The 21548-nt window shown below is 41.2% G+C and overlaps 1 protein-coding gene and 1 long non-coding RNA gene across 2 annotated transcripts; one reads left to right on the top strand and one right to left on the bottom strand.

Moving 5' to 3' along the window:
- Positions 1-585: 585 nt before the first annotated feature.
- LOC132798712 (hormone receptor 4) lies at positions 586-21429 on the top strand. The gene is made up of 3 exons (XM_060810669.1): positions 586-1390; positions 8576-8918; positions 19402-21429. Exons 1-3 carry the CDS (start codon positions 1299-1301, stop codon positions 20911-20913), a joined length of 1947 nt encoding a protein of 648 aa, XP_060666652.1. The 5' UTR covers positions 586-1298; the 3' UTR covers positions 20914-21429.
- Positions 8913-9847, bottom strand: LOC132798717 (uncharacterized). The gene is made up of 3 exons (XR_009633966.1): positions 9591-9847; positions 9433-9535; positions 8913-9378 (listed from the first exon to the last, which is right to left on the bottom strand). It is a non-coding gene; the product is annotated as an uncharacterized LOC132798717 (long non-coding RNA).
- Positions 21430-21548: the final 119 nt, after the last annotated feature.

The following is a 21548-nucleotide window of genomic DNA, read 5'->3' as shown; positions in this document are numbered from 1 at the left end:
GAAAATTATTTTATTAAATTGCTTTATAATATAAAGTTTATATCAAACCATCTTAAACTATTTAATAAAGTTCTAAAGTTTGGTTGTGAATCAAATTTTAACAGCCAACATTGATTAACAGAGCTCACTCTCTTCACAACTGCTAAGTAACAGCTTAAGAGCACGCCTCATGTTAAAAAATCCCACAGTGTATAAGAGCGTCAGTATTTATTCACGTGTTTTTGCATGCAATGGTCACATAGCAACCCATTTAGAATTAACAATTTGAATTTGCTGAATGCTTTATTGGAATGCTTTTCTCAAAATATTTCCTTATTATGACTTTGAAATTGCCAATAGCCAAAATTTATTATTGATTCACTTATGTATGCAGCCCAATAAGTACAAATAATATATTTTGTATATGATAATACTTGAATTATTTCATATAAATATTAAATTAAAATATTGTACTTCCCGGCGGGGTAAAAGAAATACTTGCGATGTACCTTTGATGTGCACCCCTGTCATTTTTGGTACATTTTCCTAGTTTGTTGATGCGGCCACACTATCCATGTTTAACAGCTGTTAATTTGCGTTGACTATTTGAACCGAGCAGACGTGTGTCGCGGACGCTTTGAACCAAAAACGCGGTCTACGTACAGTGCAACCATTTTGCTTATATATATATACATATATATATCTATCAGTGTATGAGTTCGCCGAAGCAAAATAAAAAAAAACAACAACAGCTGCAAAAATTTATATTGTACAAAAGTTTATGAAAAACTTTTAGTGTTTGTGCTGTTCAACAGCAGCAATAACAACAACGTCATCGACAACGTCGTCGCGCTAAAAAGAAGAAATAAAATCTTAACGGCGCGCCGCCTGCTGTTTGTACGCGTGTGTGTGAGTGAATGCGTGCTTGTCTGTGTTTGTGTGTTGTCTGCCTAACAAATTTTTTGCCGCTAAACACAAAAAGCAGCTGAAGGCAGCCGACGAGAAGAAGCAGCAGACAGACGACCAGCTGACGACGACAAAATCGAAAACACACTCATACAGTTGCAAATAGCAAAAAGAAAAGTCAACGATCGATTTCGTGTGTGGTGTGTTTACATATATATATATTTTTATATATATGTATATATGCGTGTAAGAGCATAGTGTGACCAAAAACAAAAACAATTCGCAAAGCAAATAACTTGCAAAACCAAAAATTAAAAAGCAGAGCAGTGTTAGTGAAACACGTGTGTGCGACAGTAATAACAACAACAACAACAGCATCAGCTAAACCAACAAAATACAATATAAAATAAAACATGTCTTCTGTACCGCTGCCCATCAAAACGGAGGAAGTCATTTTGGAAAACGCCGAATACAACAGCGCCGAGGAATTGGATGAAGAATTACAGTAAGTGGCCCATAACTAATAAAAATAAACAATAATTATATTACGCTTTTTGTTTACTCTGCAAACGCTTAAAGGTAAAATAAACAAAACGTTTTTGCGCTTGCACTTTTCTTCGCTTTTATCACGCAAATTATCGATTATTTTTGTTACGCATCATGCTATCTCTCTTACACACACACACACAATCACCAAGGATGAAACGAACGAAAGAAAACGTCGTATATAATTTTGCCGCCTGTTTTGCCGCACAAAACAAACGCCGCATAAATACACCACCACTAGTGCATTATTACAAAGCAGCGAAGTCACACATACATACACAGGCAAATAACAAGCGTACATATGGGAAAACGTATGGACAGCATTCCATTTCATTTCCACACCATTCCCCCGTTTGTTGTTTCTCTGCCCGTTTCGCTTATATACCACTTTGTCTCTCTCTCTCTCTCTCTCTCTCTCACTTTTGGGCTGGAAAAAGGTGACGCTACTTTTTTCTTGTCTGCTCTTCACTTTTGTTGTTTTTACGTTTTACACTCGCCATGTTTAAAAAATACGGCTGTTAGGGTTTTACACTGTTGTCCAAAAAATTATGGCTGCCCAGCTGCTGCAAAAATTTCAATTAAACTTAATTATCTATTTGAGTTGTACAATTTCAAAGTATGTGCTATAGTTGTTGCTTTATTTGCATTACGATCTGCAATGCGCTCTCTTTCTCTCCGCTCTCTCAGTCAATAACAAACAACGCGTCGCTGTCGCCGTCTGTTGCTTATCATGGCACACTGTGTCTAATCAACAGCAGTGAAGTCAGCTGTACCGGCTGAATATTTCTATAATCATCATATGGCAGAGGCTACCTGAATAAGTGAGAGAAAGAGCGTGCGAGCGAGCAATGTTATCGCTCTCTACTCACACTACAAATGTAGAATGTAGAAAGAAGTGCAGAAAGCAACTGAATACAAAAATAATATACTATAAAATATATGAATATACTTAAAATTTGGTATATTTTTTTATTTGCACAAAATGACACATTTGATTTACCGTACGAAAGAACGAGAATTGAGAAACAGAGTAAAAGAGTAGAGGCAAGTTAGCGGTTGTTGTTGCTTTTTTCATTTTTTCTCTATTTGCTTTGTTTGCCGTTTTTGTTGCTTATTAGCGAATCGTAGTTTTATTTTTGCTCGCGGCGAAAGTTGCGCCGGCCCTTTTATCAAAATCATATGGTTTTGTTGGTCACACGTCACACGACGACAAAATCAGCAAAACGGAGACGACGACGTCAACGTTATCAGCCGCCTCTGCTGTTGTTGCGGTTGCTTTTGCTCAGCATATGTTCGCATACACACACATATCTTCATAGCAGTCAGCTTGAGGCTGACGTAAAAGAAACCAATCGCCGTACATACTCGCTCTCTCCCTTTCCCTCTAAGGCAGCTGACAGCCCTCAAGGCCTTGTGTGTGTGCGTGTGGCTTATCAATAAGCCTGGCATTTCCCATATGTTTATATTGTATAACTGCATGCCGAAGGTCTTCTTCTTACTATTTACTTTATCAACACTACGAGTAATTGTGCGAAACAGCTGACAGCTTTTCTTTTTATTTATTGCTAGCCCACAAATTGCAATTTCGTTATATACGTTTTCATGCCAAAAGTAAAACATAAAAAAGAGAAAAATAATTTAAAATGCGCCTTGCAACAACAACATCTGCAGCAGCTGCGCCCGGCAAAGTGCCTTGGCTAAAAGTCTCCAAAGAGTTGCACATGCTCTCTCACACACACGTAAACACACACGCAAATTGTGTTTGCATGTGGCGTCATTTCCGTTTTCCCCACACACTGGAAGGCGGCGTCAATGCGCTACTGCGACTGCGACGCCAGCTGCCTTCTGTATGTGTTTCTGCATGTGCAGTTCAATTGTCGGCCTCGCGTTCTCACACTCTCCAGCTTTGCAAAAGTACATAAGGCAGCCCATGTGAGTGAGTGAGCTAGAGTGAGTGTGTTTGCATTGCACTCAAAAGCTTGTTGCTCCTTCGCCCGACAAGAGTCGAACAGACAGAGAGAGCCAGTGAGCGAAAGATAGCAAGAGCAAAGAGAGCTTGTGTGTTTTTTGAGTAAGGGGAATTTGTATGTGCAAAAAGTACAGATGCCGCCACACACCGCAGCAGCGCTTTTTACTACTACTACAGACAGTTCATTGAAAAAAAAAACATATACACAAAATGCCGCTGCTGTTAACGCCGACGCATCTCGCTGACTGTGAATGCACATACATTTACATATGTATGTGTGTGTTGTGTGTGCGCTATAAATTTTCGAAAAAAAGAGAAAAAAATTGCCAATAAGAAAACAATGCACAAACACACACATATAGACTGCAACAATAAGCAAAGATAAAAAGCTGCTGCGCAAATTTTTGGGCGATGGCTGTTTCACATGTCAAGCGTTTCGCTGTTTCAATTCCCACTGCGTTTTTCGCATGCGGCATTTTATATTATGGGCAACCTGCGCTCCGTCGACGTCTGCCTAAGAGTGAGAGTGGGTGAGCGAATGAGCAGGCAAGCAAAGAGAGTGAGAGGGAAGCGCCAAGTGTTCGGCACCAGTTTTGTTGATGTTGAAAAACACATGATATTATTTTTTTGTGTTTTTGCTTAAAATGCGAAAATTTTGCAAAAGATTAACGTAACTTTTGCCATCAGCTGCTGTTGTGTGACAACTATCAATGTATTAACAGCACTTACTCATTTAATGTGTAAGTCTTCTGTGCATTGGCAGCACTTACTCAACAGCTGTTGTTTTTGTCACTCACACGCATGTTGAGCAACATGCAAAGGCATTACTTGTACACCTACCTCCCTCCCGCTCTCTCACTCTCTCGCACACATTCATCTCGAATTACCTCATGCGAGAGCGTGTGCGCTTATGTAACCGTTATGTGTCACTCCTCCCCTCCCATAGACCCCATCATCGAAATTGCATGTTCTCTGTTTATATTTTTATTGCAAATGTGGCGCCAAAAGGCCGACACATTTGAATCCGTTTCAATTGCTAGAGGGGAAGTCAGAAAGAGGGGGCAGAGACTATTCTAAACTTTTTCATTTGTTTATGCTACATTGTTGCTATTGTTGCTGCTGCTGTGCTGCACATTACGCAAGTGGCAAAGTTTATTGCGTTTTATTGCGCATTTCGCCATTTGCTGCTTCTTCTACTACCTTTTTAGCATTTACTACGCTTTAGTTCGGCCTTTATTTGCAACTATGTATGTGTTAGTATGCGATGTTGTATGTGTGTGTGTGCGCAAATACGTGACTGGGCACAAAACGCTGCAGCAGCTTTGCACTCACCTCCCCCTTCATGCTCATAATCGTCATCTGGGCGATCGTAAAAGTGTGACCAAATAAAATAAGGATAAGCTTTGACTACCAAATAAATACTCGCTGTTTTAGCATCTGAAATCACCAATGGGAAATGTGGAAATCAATGTAATAAAACCCGTAATTTGCTAATATTCAAATAAACTTTGAGTTAAAATTATAAACAACTGCAATAAAACAAATTAATTTAGAAAAATAAATTAGGAAAATATTATTTATTTATAATTTATAAAAATAAAAAATATGCATTCAGTGAATTAAATAAAAAATCATCTATGGTAATGATTTTTTTAATCTAAATAATTAATTAAAATCTAGGTTGTCATATACATATCAAAAAGTAACGACTGTTAATGATTTATTAATATAGATAAAAACGCTGCAAAATTTTCCCTATGTATAATATACAGAATGTAAACAAACGATTCTTGGACCTGACACAATTTATATTTTAGTAGCGTTTTATCGTAATCTATTCTAGGAAAAAAATGCAGCAATACGGGTATAATATTTGTTGTTTATAGTACCTTAAAAAATAAATAAAAAGTAAAATAGTTGTAAATGTTATGAATTAAACTATAAATATTAAGTAGCTCACTTTTTAGGATCTTGAAGTCCTCTAGTGAAGTCAGTAATAATACTATAACCACTTCAAATGAGGCATTTTGAACTTGAGTTGATTACTTCGATTTTTGCATCTTATTGACTGCCCTGATGGTTAGAGGGGGACAACAACAATGCGTGTACATGGGGATTACATAACTCATATTTATCTTTATGAATTAAACATTAATGCAGCGACGGCTCCATCCACCTGCAAATCGGCGAAAATTGTTGCCGACAAATTCCAGGCAAAAATGATGACGTAAGCGTTGACCCAATAAACGCACACACACATGCACACACTTCACTCACATACACATGCATTGCATACGATTTATGTGCAGTGCAACAGCAACAACAAAAACATCAACTCGGCGGCACTCGTGACTTCGGCTTTGTCTGTTCTGTTTAGGTTTCTGTATTTGCGCATGTGTGTGTGTGTGTGTGTGTGTGTGTGCTGGTTGGTTAGCGAAAAGTGGCCAATGAACTACATTGAACTTTGGGGCAACAGCAGCGTCGGCCCCCGGGCAGCAGCAGCAACAGCAGCTGTTGTGTGTCATGTGTTCTTTGCTTGTTATTCTTTAGCTGCAAGTGAAATTTCGTAGTACATGCAAAACATCCAATTGCAATTGCAAATTCAAATAATTTTGGTTCCTTTTACAGCAGCTGTTAAATTAGCAAACTCACAACACATGATGGCCACCCTGATCTGACATGTTTAACAGCTGCTGTTAAGTTTAGCATGATCGCTATTATTAGCCGCGCACCCTGCTGTGTTTGTGTATGTTAATTTTAACAGCTGTTGCAGTAAAAACAACAATATCACACATGCATATTCAAGTAAGTTGTGCATGTGTTGCTTGCTGTAACTGCGTGCCGAAAATAATTTGTATTGGTGTTTGTTTTGGTTTTTGCTTCTGGCTGCTGCAGCTTCCATTCAAATTGTGTAGCTTTTACCTTTTGTTCGCGTAAATAGAAATTCCAGAGCAGCAAGTGCAGCAACATCCGCTTGAGCAACAAACAACAAAGTCGAGAAGACTGCAAGTTGTTTCGATTACTAGCTACCCTATAATAATTTCAAAATAAATTATTTAAAAATACTTGGAAAATATTTCTAAACTAAGCATTGAACTACAATAAAATAATAAAAGTGGTATAACACCAATACAATTTTACTTGTTTTTTGTTGATGCTGCCAAATATATATAAAATATCTAATTTTTATATAATTTTTTTAAAGTAATAAAATAATAAATGGATTAAAACCAAATTCGATCAAATAAAAGCTAGTATTGTAAAAGATTAAGCTAATTAGAGTGTATTAAATTTGTATAAGTGAAACAGTGAATATACTACTGTGGGCAAAAAGTAGTAAGACTTTTTAATTTATATTTCGTGCGGAAATCCATTCGTCGAAATATTTTGTTTCTAGGTTGGCAAGACTGTCAGTAACTTCTATGCCAAAAATCACATCAAAATAATCATTAGTGTTTAATATATGCTTGTTTTTCTGAAGTACAGAAAGTGCATTCGGCGATTTTTACAATGAGTGAAATTATTCAACAAAGAAGTTCCATTAAATTTTGTGTGCGGAATCAAATTTCGGGTGCCGAAATGTTCCAAAATGTTGCAAAAGGCCTTCGGTGATTCTACCATGTCACAAAAAATGTTTATAAGTGGTAAAAGCCTTCAAGGAGGGTCAAGAAAGAGCACGTCAAAGTCGTTCAAAAATCAAGGTCATGATGACAGTTTTTTTCGATTTTCGTGGTGTTGCGCACCATGAATTTCTTCCATCCGGCCAAAATGTTAATAAGGACTATTATTTGAACGTTATGCGTCGTTTTCGTGAAGCAATTCGTCTAAAAAGACCAAAATTATGGATCAACAACTGTTGCTTTTTGCATCACGATAATGCACCGTCGCATACTGCATTGATTCTTAGTGAGTTTTTTGCCAAAAATTCAACCAATATCGTTCCACAACCACCGTATTCGCCTGATTTAGCTCCGTGTGACTTCTGGCTGTTCAGAAAACTCAAACGATCGCTCCGGGGAAACCGTTTTGAGTCAATTGAAGACATTAAACGAGAATCGCTACGCGCATGGAAGGCTATTCCGGAAATCTACTTTAACAACTATTTCCAATATTGGAAAAAAAATTTACGAAAGTTTATTGTGGCCGGGGGGGATTACTTTGAGGGGGACGAAATAGATTTGACCGAATAAATAAAGAATTTGAAAATTATGAACAAAGTCTTACTACTTTTTGCCCACAGTAGTACCTCACTTGGCTGAGCTGTACAGGGTATCGCATCCACAACACAAATATGCTGCCGGAGAACGACCTTTGTTGTGGATGGTAATGGTATGTTGCTAAAAATAAACCAATGCAACTAGACGACGACAACTTCGTCTAAGATTTTCTATCGTTGACTTTGTCTTGCAACGTTCTTCTTCGTGTTGCTGCTGCTGCTGCTTTCTGCTGGAATGCAGTGTTGCAACTTTACACAGACGCTCTTAAATGCACACACATAGACAAACTCTCATATGTTTTTTGTATGGCCTGTGAAAATGATTTTCAGATTGTATTTTGTTGTTGTAAGAAACCTGTTTGAAATTCTTATGCTACGTGTGTATGTGTGTAGCATAAATTCGACTTTAATCCAAGAGTCACAATAACAATAACACAGCAACACCAACACCAACAACAAAATGGCTATCCATATTTGACAGCTGTGCGGTGCGAGCAACGAACGACGCTCAGTAGTTGAGTTCAGTTTATCGCTCTCTTCCGCTCTCTCACACTCTCTTCTTACGCTCGCCATCGACATGTTGATTTTTATGCTGTTGTTGTTGTAGTTGTGTTTATTATTTGTACATTTTTCGTTGTATTGATGCGAAGTGGTTTTGGTTTTGGCTTTGCCTATGGGCAGCGCTGCTTGCAGCGACGCGACGCGACGTCGCATTGTTATGTGTGTTTGTAAGTGTGTGTGTGGGCAGCAGCTAAACTAAAACTGTGTAGTGTGGAATTGAATGGAATTGTAAATTTATGAATGAATGAATTTTTCAACGCTATTGTGCTGTGTGTGTGTATGTGGTTGACTATGTATAAGTTAATTGGATTTGTGTGTTATAAATATATGCAAGACAAATCATATGACTATTACAATATCTTTTTAATTTTGTAATTGTTTCATTTTGCGTTTTACAGATTACAACTCGAAGATTCTGGGGGCGAGAATACGTATCACATTGAATATACCACCGAACCGTCGCATCAGGTTACTACAAGTTCGCAGCGTCGTCAATCGAACATGAGCGGTTCGAATACCACAAAGGGAGGAGGGGGAGCAGACGGCGGCGGTGGCGATGGGATGGGTGGAGGGGGCGACGGAGGCAGCTCGCCAAGTGGCAAACCCATTTTGGATACCGAGAAACGTATGCGACGCGAAATCGCCAATAGCAATGAGCGTCGACGCATGCAGAGCATCAATGCCGGTTTTCAGAGTTTACGTTCCCTGCTGCCGCGACACGAGGGCGAAAAATTGAGCAAGGTAAGTGATAAACAACAAACAAGAAGAACCTTTTACAGTTTGAACGGCACTGCGTCTAGGTACTAATTGGATTGCAATAGCCGGGCAGGCAGTGTGTGTATATTGGTAGAGTAGACCATTAACAGCTCAACACCTCAATGAGCACGCAACTCCAATTACATTAGCATAAGAGCAACAGAAACAACAGCAACAAATACCTTGTGCCTTATCACATATGTTGACAAATTGCCGCTCCTTACACTTACACACACACACACTGCCGCACTCCTTCTCGCACTTTGACTGCAGTCACTTTGCTAAAACTTTCCAAAATGTCGGCGCTTAAGCTGCACGCCAACAGCGACGTCAACAATGTATGTATGTTTCTCCCCCTCACACTCCTACCATTTTAGCCTCTTGACACGTGAAGGTCCCTTTACAAGGCTTGTTGATATGGCAACCTTTTTGACGTCGCAGTCACCTTTTGTTGGGCATTATTATTTTATTTTTTTTTTGTTTTCTTTTGCATACATACGCAAGTTATGCGGTAGATTTTTCACCTTGAGACAAACATCGATTTGTTGTGACGGCTGCTGCGTGGGGGGATGTAACTGTATGTGTGTGTGTGCAGCAGACGGCTGTAAATCAGCAAGTTGTCATATTAAAAAAGATTCATTTGCTGTATGTACATACTTTCTTTTGTCGTTATTTATGTGTCTGCTGCTAGACTTCTATTTCTATCTCACTCTAGCTCTCTCTTCTTTCGTTTGTTTCGACAATTGTAAAGGGCCAAAATATATGACTGAGTTATCGAGATCGCGCTGCGGTCCTTTTTGTTATTGTTTTTGTCTTATTTATTGCAAATTGAAAAATGTCAGCCAACAAACTAAACTTCATTTTGCCCGCAAGCATAAATCAAACGACAAAATGCTAAAAAGTCAGCAGCATAAACAAGAAAATGACAGCTCATGTGTCAATATAACAGCAAAGTGAAAGAGTAAAAGGGCTACACAACAATGTAAACAGGAAGAAGAAAAACGCGTAAATATTAAAAAAAAAAATACGTTACTTTACGACACGCGCGACAACAACAACATCAGAAAAGGGGTAAATCAGCAGCGTTGACGCCGACGTCGACGCTGCTGCTGCTCTGCTGTGTCGTGATGAATGACATAATGGGCGTATGGCAGCCATGACGAACGAAGGAGTATGAATGAGAGAGACTATTCCATTGGTGGGTGGTTGCTCCTTCTCCCTTTTACTGCTTGCGATGCAAGTAGTTTATGGATTTTTTGCGTTCTTTTTTTTTGCTTTTACAGTGCTGCAACGTTTATCACACATAGTAAACATTGTAGTATGTAGTAGTTTAGTGTGCGAGCAGGAGAGCAGCACTAGCTTGACCAACTTGGAGTAAAAGCCATCCTCTCCCCTCAACTTCTCCCTTGCCCTACGTTGAAGTGACGGCAGCTTTGGCTTAGGCCTAAAACGACAACAAACTGACGACGGCGCTGACGACGGCAACGAATGAAATCGGAATCAGGTCGCACGATGAATGCAGCTCACACACAAAAACACATGCATGTAAACGCACTCTTAAGCACACACACATGCACAGAGAGCTTTGCGAAAATACGTACATACATACATAAGAACTGTGGATGGTTGGTAGGTTAGAGAAGGAACGACTATACCAAGTAGTCTGTGATTTACTCGTTGAGGCGGGTCATTGAACTTGTGCGCTAGGTGGCGCCAAAGTGCAAAGTGCAATTGCGTACAGTTTTGTCCCGTTTGTTGTGTTGCCCATTTTGCAGTAGCAGCAGCTGAACTAACCTACATTAAAGTGTCGCATGAGAGAGCAAGCATGAGAGAAGGAATTGTGGGGCTGACAACTGGAATTATTGTATTCAGCATATTTCTATGTGTCTCTCTATACCAAAAATTAACGTTAGCAGGAGGCATCAGCTCCAAAAATATCGATCCAGTTGTCTTGCGGCCTATTCCAGTGCGCGCCAAAAGCGCCCCAAAAAAAACCAACCCTAAAGTTTGTAGTCCAGGGACAACACAACACTGGATGGACATAGACTAATACTACTACAACTCCTACAACTTACACACACACACACACAGACAATGACATTAGGTGCTTAGGACTACAGTTAACTGTAGTCGGCGCACAGACTCAAAGCTTTGACGGCGTCGATAGCCAAGCCCAACCAACTCCCACTATACAAAAATGATGTTGCCCACAGCTGAGAGCGACGCGCTCTCTCTCTCTTTCTCTCCAATTCATTCGCTCGTATTGCTAAAGAGTGAGTGAATGATGGCAGGTGATGGTAGTTTGTGAGTGGGTGGCGGAGGGAGGAAACACGCCTGTTTCATTGCCATTTTGTTTGTCGAAATGAAACGTTTTGTTGGCGTCGGCTGCCTGGCGCCTGGTAGGCAGCTGTTTCAGCGATGACGACGACTGGAAGTGACAGGCACAGGCAGCCGTGTGTAGGAAAAGGACTTGTGGATGGTGGGTTAGGGGGACTGGATGGTTGCCCTCAAACTCTAATAGGAAGAATTGGGCGTTCAGCTTTTTCGTTTGGCGCGCAGCTGCGCAATGCATGTTGTTGTCGTTGGCCCGGCAAAAAGGCGTGGCAGGGCAAGGGCTGCATAGGTAGGGAGCAAGACCGTGAGAGGAGAGTGGGGAGTAGAGGGCAAACAGTGCACTAGGCCATTGGCATCGGGCAACCTTTGTGCGCCGATTGCAGCGCAGCAGCTGGTCCGGGATGCGCCAACACCCATACATAAGAACAAATACATAAGCGCAAGGTGCTGCTGCTGTTATGTCAGCTATGTACATATATACATACATGATTTGTATATAGTCGCCAATAGATGGCACATTTAGTGAGTGTAGCTGTACTTTCAGCGTAGTAAAAAGTTGTCGTCATCTCGTTCACTTGCGCACTACTTTTACTATAGAGATTATCTTTGGCTATAGAATGCAATTAATGCAGCCTGATTTCGTAATTTGAAATTATTTTATGTCTCCTCCCTTTTTTTGCTTTTTTAATTAAAATTTAAATGTCTATGCGCTTTACTTAATTGCTTTATATGTGCTTGCTCATGTGTGCGTAAGTTTCCTTTGTGGGTGGCAGAAGACGATTATTGAATATGCAGGGTCACTAGCAAAACGATAACTTAACGGCGAGAGCCGTTAACTGTGACTTTCAACAGACACCAAGAATGCAATTGCAAAGAGAACGCAGCGAGCAAGTCAGCGAACAACAACAAGAAAGCAGAGAGAAAGCTGCAAGGCAACAATAACGGCGGCCTAGCAAAGCATAAGTGCAATGGATCAATTACTTTGTGGGTTTTCTTCTCGCACACACACACACACACACACACACATACAGCTACAGACAGCAGGCAGACAAGTGTGACAGTGTGTGTATGTGTATTTGCAAAAATGTCGGTCGGTCGTTGGCAGAGCCGCTGTCGTCGTCTGGCGCTTAAAGATCGACGCCGCTGCGAACGTAGCCGACGACGCCGTCACTTTGTCAATTGCAGGCTTTGCTTTGCTGAGCTAAGCTTTCGACTTGTTGTTGCAGTTACTGTTGATTACATGGAATGCCGTCTCGCCGGATTTAATGACTTTGTTGCGGTGTTTTTTTCTTCTTTTTTTATCAATGGCTAAAGAAGCGACAGGCGACTGCAAAAGAAAAAAGCCATTAACAGCATCAAAATGGGAAAGGCGGTCTATGAATTCCACATTCAGATGTTAGTTCCGTTCCGTTTTCCCCTTAACAACAACAACAGCAATAACAATATTAGCTTGCATCAATGAATCAGCAAACAGCTGATGATAATTCAAGTACTAAATAATGTACAATAACAAACACAGCACAATGAAAAATACTAAATAAGTAAATCTACTGCAACAACAAACAAAGCTAAATATATTTTTATTTAATTCACAAAAAAACAACCGGCATTTTTGCTGCGCAATTTGCACGCACACACATATACGACGTCGTCAGCTCAGCTGGTCAAGCAATAACAAGGTTGACCGGCAAAAAGCTCAGCTTTCCCAATTGCGTCGTCGTCTCGACGACAGTTGAAAAAGCATTGTGTGACTGACCAAAGTTTGAGAGCAATTGCTCTCGCCCGCCCGCATCATTGTTTCTTATTTTTAATTCAATTTTACGCTGCAATTAAAAGCGTTATTTTTAAAACAAAATGCAATGCGCAGCGTGGCTGGCAGCTGTTGTTGTTTTTATTTTATTTGGGTTAATTAAAACAGCTGTCTTGGGTGTGAAGTCACACACACACATGCGAATCAAAATAAATACGCTTCGCGTTCGCTTTGTTGGTTTTACTTGCCTGTAGGTATGAAATTCGATCAGCTGATCTGCTGTGAATACGCACACATACATACACTCGCATTTATGCGTGCGACGGTATTTGAGGGTCAGCGTCAGCGTTGACGCCGCTTTGCTTTGTCGGCTGCTTCATGTCATTGTTGTTGTTGTTATTGCAATGGAATTTGACAACGCGTTTTGCCGGCATACACAAAAAATGCTCTAACGGCAAATGTTGTTTTGTTGCTTTCGTGCTTTCATCGCATTTGTGGTTGTTGCTGTGCTGTTTCTCCTGCTATTCAAATTCAAATGGTTTTCAACACACTTTCAACCCATCCCGCATGTGTGTGTTTGTGTGTAACCATTTTTTTCGTTCGTTCGTTCTTTGTTTTTGTATGCTAATTAAATGCTTTCGTTGACCATGAGCTTTTTTTGTATGTATGTCTTGCCCATTGTTGTTGGTTCAAAGTTTTATTGACCTTTTGTAATGGAATTTTAATGAAGTCGCTGAAAGCGCGAGTGACGACAACAACAACAAAAACAAAAAGAAGAAGAATGAGAAGAAGCAAAAGCAGAAGTCTTGGCAAATTGGAGAGGCAACACTTGTGCATTGCATATGAATGTTTTGCAGCTAGGCAACACTGGCAATGCAGGACTGCATTTTGTTATCCGTTATGTTTTTGAGTGTCGAACACTTAACGACTCGTTTAACGAGCTTTGGTTGTGAGTGCTAAAAGAGAAAAGGGTAGAGTAGAGAAGCGAAGAGGCAAAGCACGTGTTATACTTAAATTAGGTTAGTGTAAATAAGTAATATAATGTATACAGTATATAAGTGTGTACATACATACATTCATATGTATGTATGTATGTATGTATGTTTTATAGACTGAGTCACAGGCCACAAAGCAGCTGCTATGGCGCCGGCGACTCTCGTTAAAAATTAGCTAAATACGCAAAATACAATTTGGCACACAACACAAAAAAATGAGTGTTTATATTTAAATATTTTGAGCGCTACCAGATCCACAAAACGACAGCTGTTTTATTTTATTTCTGCTCTCTCGAGAGACCCCCCAAAATGACCTCGCCTTCTCTTGTGTTGTGCTCCGTAATCTCTTTGGCTTTTGTCTCGATGACGACATTTTCTGTGAAATTTTGTTCAATCGCACTTCTATTGTGAACTACATCAGCAGTGTGTCCATATGTCTCACATTTTATAAATAGTATTCATTTAATGCAATTGTGCTGCTCTCTCCTTCGCACTTTAGCGATGTTGTCACCGATTATCATGAGCAGCGGTAGCTTTTGTTACAGCTATGTATCTGTGTGCATGTGAGTGTGTAGAAAACACATGTTTGGCGCCCATTCGTTGGTGTTGTGGGCGCGCTACCAGCTGAGTGCGAAAGAGCGAGTACGAGCGAACCAAAGATGTGTGTATGTGTGTGTGCTCTGCCGACATGTGGGTGCTTTTTCATTTGTATGAGTGAACAAAGTACATGTACATGGGTAAGCAAGTGTGTGTGCGTATGTGCGCATCAATACCGGCAGCGCTTAGTAGCCGCAGCTGTTTTTTTTTTGCGCATGAGAAGTTGCGCATGTATTGCCAAAAACAGCGAAATACTATGTGAAATATGTGTGCGTGTGTGTATTTTTCGCAAAATGAGCTGAGGCTGCAATGTGTGCGGCCATCTCAAATTCCGCTATGTTTGTAAATACATATATACGCAAGCATGCATGTGTGTGTTTGCTAATTTTAGCAAAAATTCATTGGACATGCAAAAGCTCAACGCTACGAAAAAAAAAACAAAAAATGTTAATCAACCACAGCAGTGGCCGCACAAAACACGCGCTTTTGTTTGCCCAAGAAAAAAGACGCGCAAATTCGCAAAACAGCATCAACAACAACAAGAGCAACAGCATGAAACTACAATTTTAATGTCAGCTGACTTGTTTTGTTAACTATGTACATACATATGTATGTATATATGTATGTATACGACGCGCTATTCGCCCAAGGAGAGCAGAATTTTAGTTCACCCTCTCCTCATGCTCTCGCATTCGCACTCATACTCTCTTGCACCTGTCGTTGTCGTCGACTTCGACGTTGGCAGAGGAAGATAAGCAGCGAGAACAAACACAACGCTAATTGTTTGCCGCCAACGAAAACGTGCGACGCAATAGGAGAGAGAAAGAGGCAAAAGTGGCAATGCAATTGAGATGATAAAAAAATTGAACTAGAATCGTTTTCAATACAAGTAAATGTATGTATTTATCGTATATCGATAAATCAACAAACAGCAGAATCGATTTAATTCAAAAACCATTCGTACATTGATCAATCAATATACTACTGCATCGTAGTAGAATCAATTTAGAAATATTCATACAATGCATGAATGTGTATATCGATCGAATTGGAACTTGGTATGCGACTGAGAAGAATTTAAAAATACAATATTTTAGAATATTCTGGATACGTCAAATAGACAACATTGGCATTGTTGGTTTGTAACTTCAAACCAAACAATTGGTGTACATATAAATAAATTGATTTTTTTGTTTTGTATATTTTTACAAGTTATGGACTAATTTTATGCTCTCTCTGGGCATAAAACATGCGAGCACGCACGTAGGCCAGCTGCCTAAAGAAGGGAGGGGGACTATGCATTTGCGGTGGTTGCTCGTCGACAGACGGCAGCATGTTGTTGTGCTTTTTGGGTGGCCCGGGCGCGCCCATAAAACTGGTCACAGTCATAAAAATGCTATGTAGTACTATTTTTTTTCACTCACGCAGAACTGCCAACTCAGCTGATGGTGACGAATCAGCAGTTGGCAGTTGGCGCGCGCTGCTCTCATTGCATGTATTTTTGCTATTTTTATGCATTTTATTCAATCAAAAATTGTGTGTAGTGTGTGTAGGGCCAAAGAAACAGAAAACAGGCCGTCGCCGCCGTCAGTCGACGCGGCTGCCGCGCCATTTATAGAAACGCAGACGGCAAAACAGCAGCATCGAGTCAGCTGCTATTGCTGTTGTTGCCTCTGCTGTACACGCGTTTCAGATTGCTGCCTCTCTCTCCCTCTCACAAGCAGTTGAACAGTCGTTTCCAATTTGTATTGGAAACAACTGGAAGTTTAAGAGAACAACACACGTGTTTACGTTGACGCCTCAATGTGTAGTGAGAGTGAGAGAGCGCGAGCGAGCAAAGTAGCGTCACCAAAAAGCTGATGGAAAAAAAAAAGCTTGAATCCACATGTTTTTTCGCCACACTGCTGACTGGCTGTGCCATTTCCGTTTCAAGCGCAACAAAATGGAAATGAAACGTAAACTTAACGAAACCAAACGCTCTCTCACTATCTTTCACTCTCTCGCTCTCGTGCACACGACCGTACAACGTAGAAGAGAGCGAAGCAGCAGCAGTAACCAACCACACTCTAGCAACATTTGGTGCCGGCGAATATTGAAAAACTTTTCGTATTGGAACTGTTGCTGCTGTCGCTGCCTGCTGTTTGGTGGTGTGTTTTTGTAGCGGTGTGTTGGAAAAAAAGTACAGTCGCCGCAAAAACGCTGCCTGCGCAGCGCTGCTGTTGGTTTGCTTGTGCTTGGTTGGGTTGGTTTCGTTTGGTTTGGTTTCGAACGCGTTGGCTGGGATTCTTGTTGGAACTACAACGAGAGTCTCGCGCGCGCGTTTGATCGGCTTTTTGTTTACACTCACACCAAGAAGAACTATGCATGCATGTATTTGTGTGTAAATGTACACATGTATGTATGTGCTTGTAGTACAGCTGTAGCGCTGTTGTTATTGCTTTGCTGTTTTTTTTTTGCGCTGGGGGCGATTTGTGTATAGATTTTTGCCGGCATTTTCTGACTGCGTCGTAGATATGACGACGGCGACGACGATATTTTCTTATTAGCCAAGGCCTCAAATTGCCGGCCATATGATGGGCTAGGGGGAAAATATTGCACGATTTTCCCATTTGAATTTTTACCCAATTGGAAAATATTTAACAATTGAAAGCTCTTGAGTGATATTTGAAGCAAGTGCAAGTCTTCTGGGGTAATTTGAAAATTTATGAATAAGCAAGAAACAGCAATTACAATGACAAAAATAGTAATGTTGATTTGAAAGGATTTTTAATCATTTGCAAGCATTCTATGGCGGCCCTCTTTGCAAATAACCATGTGCGACTTTCCACTATGCTTTGTTGTTTTCCAATGCGTTTCCAATGCCTTCTGATGTCAATGAACGGCCTTTGTTGGCGACGGCGGCGAGCACAACAAAAATGAATTGCATAAATTAACATAGAAAAACTTAAATTGTATGTGCTTTATTATTATACTATTTTTATTATAAAATACATATGTATATGCGCGCGACATTGCAATTCCAAGCAAAACAACAGCAACAACGACGACGATGCCGCTCGATTTTTATCACAGCAAAAGCTGAGAAAACTGTACTCACTGTATCTCTCGCTCTCACACCGTCTGCTGTATGTCCCCATCATATCAAAACAACATTGGCCGCACAGACAGCTGTGCTTGCAGCGAGAGCGGGTGGGCGACAAAGAGGGCGAGAGTGAGAGAGTAGCAGCTGTGTGTGCAAGTGTATGTGTTTGTGTATGATTGTAGTTGTAGCCGGCGTAGTCGAGTACTAGTTGTTGTAGTAGTGACCTCCGACAACAAGCGGCGGCGGCGACCAGAAAAATGTGAAACAAGTTTTATGGCTGCTGCTGCTGCTGCAGCATGCAACGAGAGACAACGCGAGATTTATTAGTTTTTAATCAAAGCCCAAACAAAGCTGCACACAAGCTAAAGAATTTATACACAGTTTTCGCATTCCATTAGCATGATGCGGCAGCAGCCTCTGCCCTCTTCTACCAGTTCAATGTTTTTGCCTGCATCTGGCAATGGCATGATGGGCTTTATTTTGGGTGTTGCCGGAGTTTTGCACATTTTTTGCATACTCTCTCTCCATCATCGACTCCATTTCGCCTACGCCTTTTGGAGGTTGCTTGCTATGCAACTTTTATGCGTTGCCCACGCACATTTGCTGTTTTTGCCTATTTTGCATGGGAATTCTTCAGTGCAGAAATGCAGCAACAACTCTCACAAAACACATACCAATGCAAATATGCTATCTGAGACATAAACATGCATACATATGTATGTGTGTGTTGTTTGTGCCGAGAACGCGCGCATTTTGAAGGACACAAGTTCCTTCACCTTTTGGGCAAAGACACGGCGTCACAACAGAAGCGAAGAACACAACACAACATAACAACAACAGCAACTTGCTTACTACACTATTTACTATAAGCTCTCTTTCTACAACCAATGCAAATTCCAGCACAAGAACTACAAAAAACACAAACAAAAACCACAGCGCCGCCACTTAAGTGTATGTGTGTGTGTGTGTGTTAAGTTTGCGTGCATGTATGCGTGCATTCATTTGCTGTAATTATCAAAAGCTCGTCCTCTCACTCTTGCTCACACACTCATAGTCATCGCACTCGCTCGCTTGCTCTTTGGCAATTATGCTGCTTTTGCGCTGTGCTCTTTGCTCTTGTCATCTTGCCTTGTGAATGAGTTTCATTGTGAGGCCCCCAGACGAAACGTGTGTATAACGAGTGTGTATGAGTGCTTGTGTTGGGGTTGCGTTTATGCGATGAAATGCAAGATCTGCAGAGATATCGATAATTGAATGGGAATTTTAGATTCTATTTTAATTATTGTACTTAGTGTCAGCAGTCAGAGAAAGGGAATTTCGATGGCAAAAATTACATAAATTCTTTATCTATGTACATCAATAGCAAAAATATTGTTGTTGCTGGTAAAACAACTATAAGAACTGGAGCTACAACATTTGAAGTCATTACTTTTTTAAATTGCACACAATTCTAGTTTAATTTAGTATTTGACCAATCCCATCAATGCTCTAAAAATTTACAAATTTCATTTATAAAGCGCTTTAGTTATTGCATAAAATGAATGGGGTTTAAGATAATTCAGAGACCCTAATAACTAACTTTTCGAACTAAATGTGTTAAGTCGAAATATCAGATAATAAAGTTGCAAGTTGAAATACTTTTTATTTTAGAATATTACAGATTAAAGTACTTAATTTGTTAAATGAAATTTCCATTTTCTTCTTTTCCAGGCGGCAATACTACAACAGACCTTCCAATACATTGTGGATCTGGAGACCCAGAAGACGCAGCTGCTCACACAGAACAGCGAACTGAAGCGTCAGGTCGGTGAACACGAAGCAAATGGAGGCGGTGGCGCCTCCGGCGACAACTACAACAGCAGCAGCGGCAATGCCAACGAAACGAACAACAGCAGCAGCAACAACCAGAGCGGAGCAAGTGCGGTGGCCATTAAGAAACGCAAGCTGACGGACAACGTCATCAACATGCAGACGATCAGCGACAGTTCGGACGAAGGACTTGGATCGATGTCTCCCGAACCCATGACACTGCTCTCTGGTGGTCAAGGGGGCGTGGCAGCCGCCAATGCAGCAGCGGCCAGTAAATTGAGCAATGCCAGCATAATAGCGGCCAAAGAGATGCTGGAGACAAAGAAGCTGCTGGAGAAGGAGCGCAGTTTGCGACGCCTGCTCGAGGATGAGCTGCAAATGATCAAGCGACAACTGTATAGTGTTGCCACCGCGCCACCAGGCACAGCTGTTGCCGCTGTGGCAGCCAACAGCAGCGGCGCCTACATTCCACGTGAGGTCATCGAGCACACCGACAATTTTGTGCGTGCCGAGGAGCTGGAGGATTTGGGCGGCACCGTCTCGTATGTGGAGATCGATGAGATGACCGGACAACAGCAGGTGGTTGTGTGTTCCAGCATCGAGGAGCTCGAATCAGATGCAGCAGCCGAGATCATTAGCGAGGATCAGGTGCATGAGGAGGTCATCCTCTCATCGAATAGTTCGACCGAGTCGGAGAATGAGGTTAATGTGAATGCGATTGCCAAAGCGTATGCCGAGGGCATGAGCACGCCGATATTGCAGGCGATCAAGGCCACGCCCAAAGTGGAGGTGGAGCGCATCAATGAGAAGATCGTCAAGGTGAAGACAGAGAAACTGGATCAGCCCACGGTGATGGGTGGAACGGCGGTATTTACGCGTTCGCGTCAAAATCTCGAGACCATTGTGGAGGCCATACGCCACCTGGAGGGTGATCATCTGTTCGCCGATGGTGATCAGCAGCACAAGTTGCAACAGCACTACCAACAACAGCAGCAACAGACGTCGCATCATTCACAGCATCATCAACAGCAACAGCAGCACCAGCAACAGTCGCAGCATTGCATGCAACTCACCACAGCCGGTGGTGCAACGCATCGTTTGGCGCAGGATGCGCCGTTGGCATTGACCACAGGCAAACAGCATGCGGCGTTGGCCGAACTGACGCCTTACTTGCAGATCAAGGGCAATAAGCAGGTGATCATTACAGCCAAATCGGCCAAGGATATGGGCAGCTTATCGAGTGCCCGTGTCACGCCAACGGCCATTTTTAAAGTGCAGACCAGGGATGCGACAACATCAGGGGCGACGACGACACATCATTTGAGCGGCAGCAGTCATCCCGTTACAATTACCACTTCACTCAAACAGTGCCGTCCCGGTGTCATTGTTGCCAAGCAGCTGCCGTCATCCTGATTGCCCAACAACAGCAACAACAACAATAGCAGCAACAGCAGCATTAACAGCGCCTCTCTACTCACTAGTATTAAAGGCGCTTGCAATAACATAACAGTAACAGCAACAGCGACAGCGGCGGCAACAGCAGCAACTCCTAAACATTTACATAATAAGCGGCAGCGCAGCGCTGTTAAGCAACAACAGCAGCCGCCCTGCGTTAACAGAGCTGTTAAGCGACGTTAAAAAGAGAGCAGCTTTGCATGTTGACAAAAGCTCAACTGCGATCGCACTCGTCGTCGCTGCTGTCGAAAAAACTAAACGAAATTTTACAAAAACAAAAAAAAAAAAACAAACAAAATATGGCAAATTGTATAAAAATATGAAAAAATCGTAAACAAATTTTCGTGTGCAGTTAACAAATATTTTTTTGTTGTCGATTGATTTGCAGTTTTAATCAGCACATTTTCCATAACAGAACAACTACAACAACAGAGAACTCACAGCCACTGTAATTTAATGCAAAAACAAAGAAAAGAGAGCGAATGAAAGAAAGAGTAAAAAAATTTGTTCATTTATTGGTTAAGTTAAAGTGAGAGAAATAACGATTTAACAACAACAACAAACAACAACCAACAGGCAGAATCAACAAAACA

Source organism: Drosophila nasuta, chromosome 2L (assembly GCF_023558535.2).
Source record: "Drosophila nasuta strain 15112-1781.00 chromosome 2L, ASM2355853v1, whole genome shotgun sequence".
Taxonomy (NCBI): domain Eukaryota; kingdom Metazoa; phylum Arthropoda; class Insecta; order Diptera; family Drosophilidae; genus Drosophila; species Drosophila nasuta.
The sequence above is the reverse complement of the archived record's forward strand: the minus strand, read 5'-3'. Positions and strand labels throughout refer to the sequence as shown.

Coding starts and splice junctions, on each gene's coding strand:
- LOC132798712 (XM_060810669.1), top strand. CDS start 1,299: ATGTCTTCTGTACCGCTGCCCATCAAAACGGAGGAAGTCATTTTGGAA. Junction 1,391..8,575: donor GAATTGGATGAAGAATTACA/GTAAGTGGCCCA, acceptor TGCGTTTTACAG/ATTACAACTCGAAGATTCTG. Junction 8,919..19,401: donor AGGGCGAAAAATTGAGCAAG/GTAAGTGATAAA, acceptor CTTCTTTTCCAG/GCGGCAATACTACAACAGAC.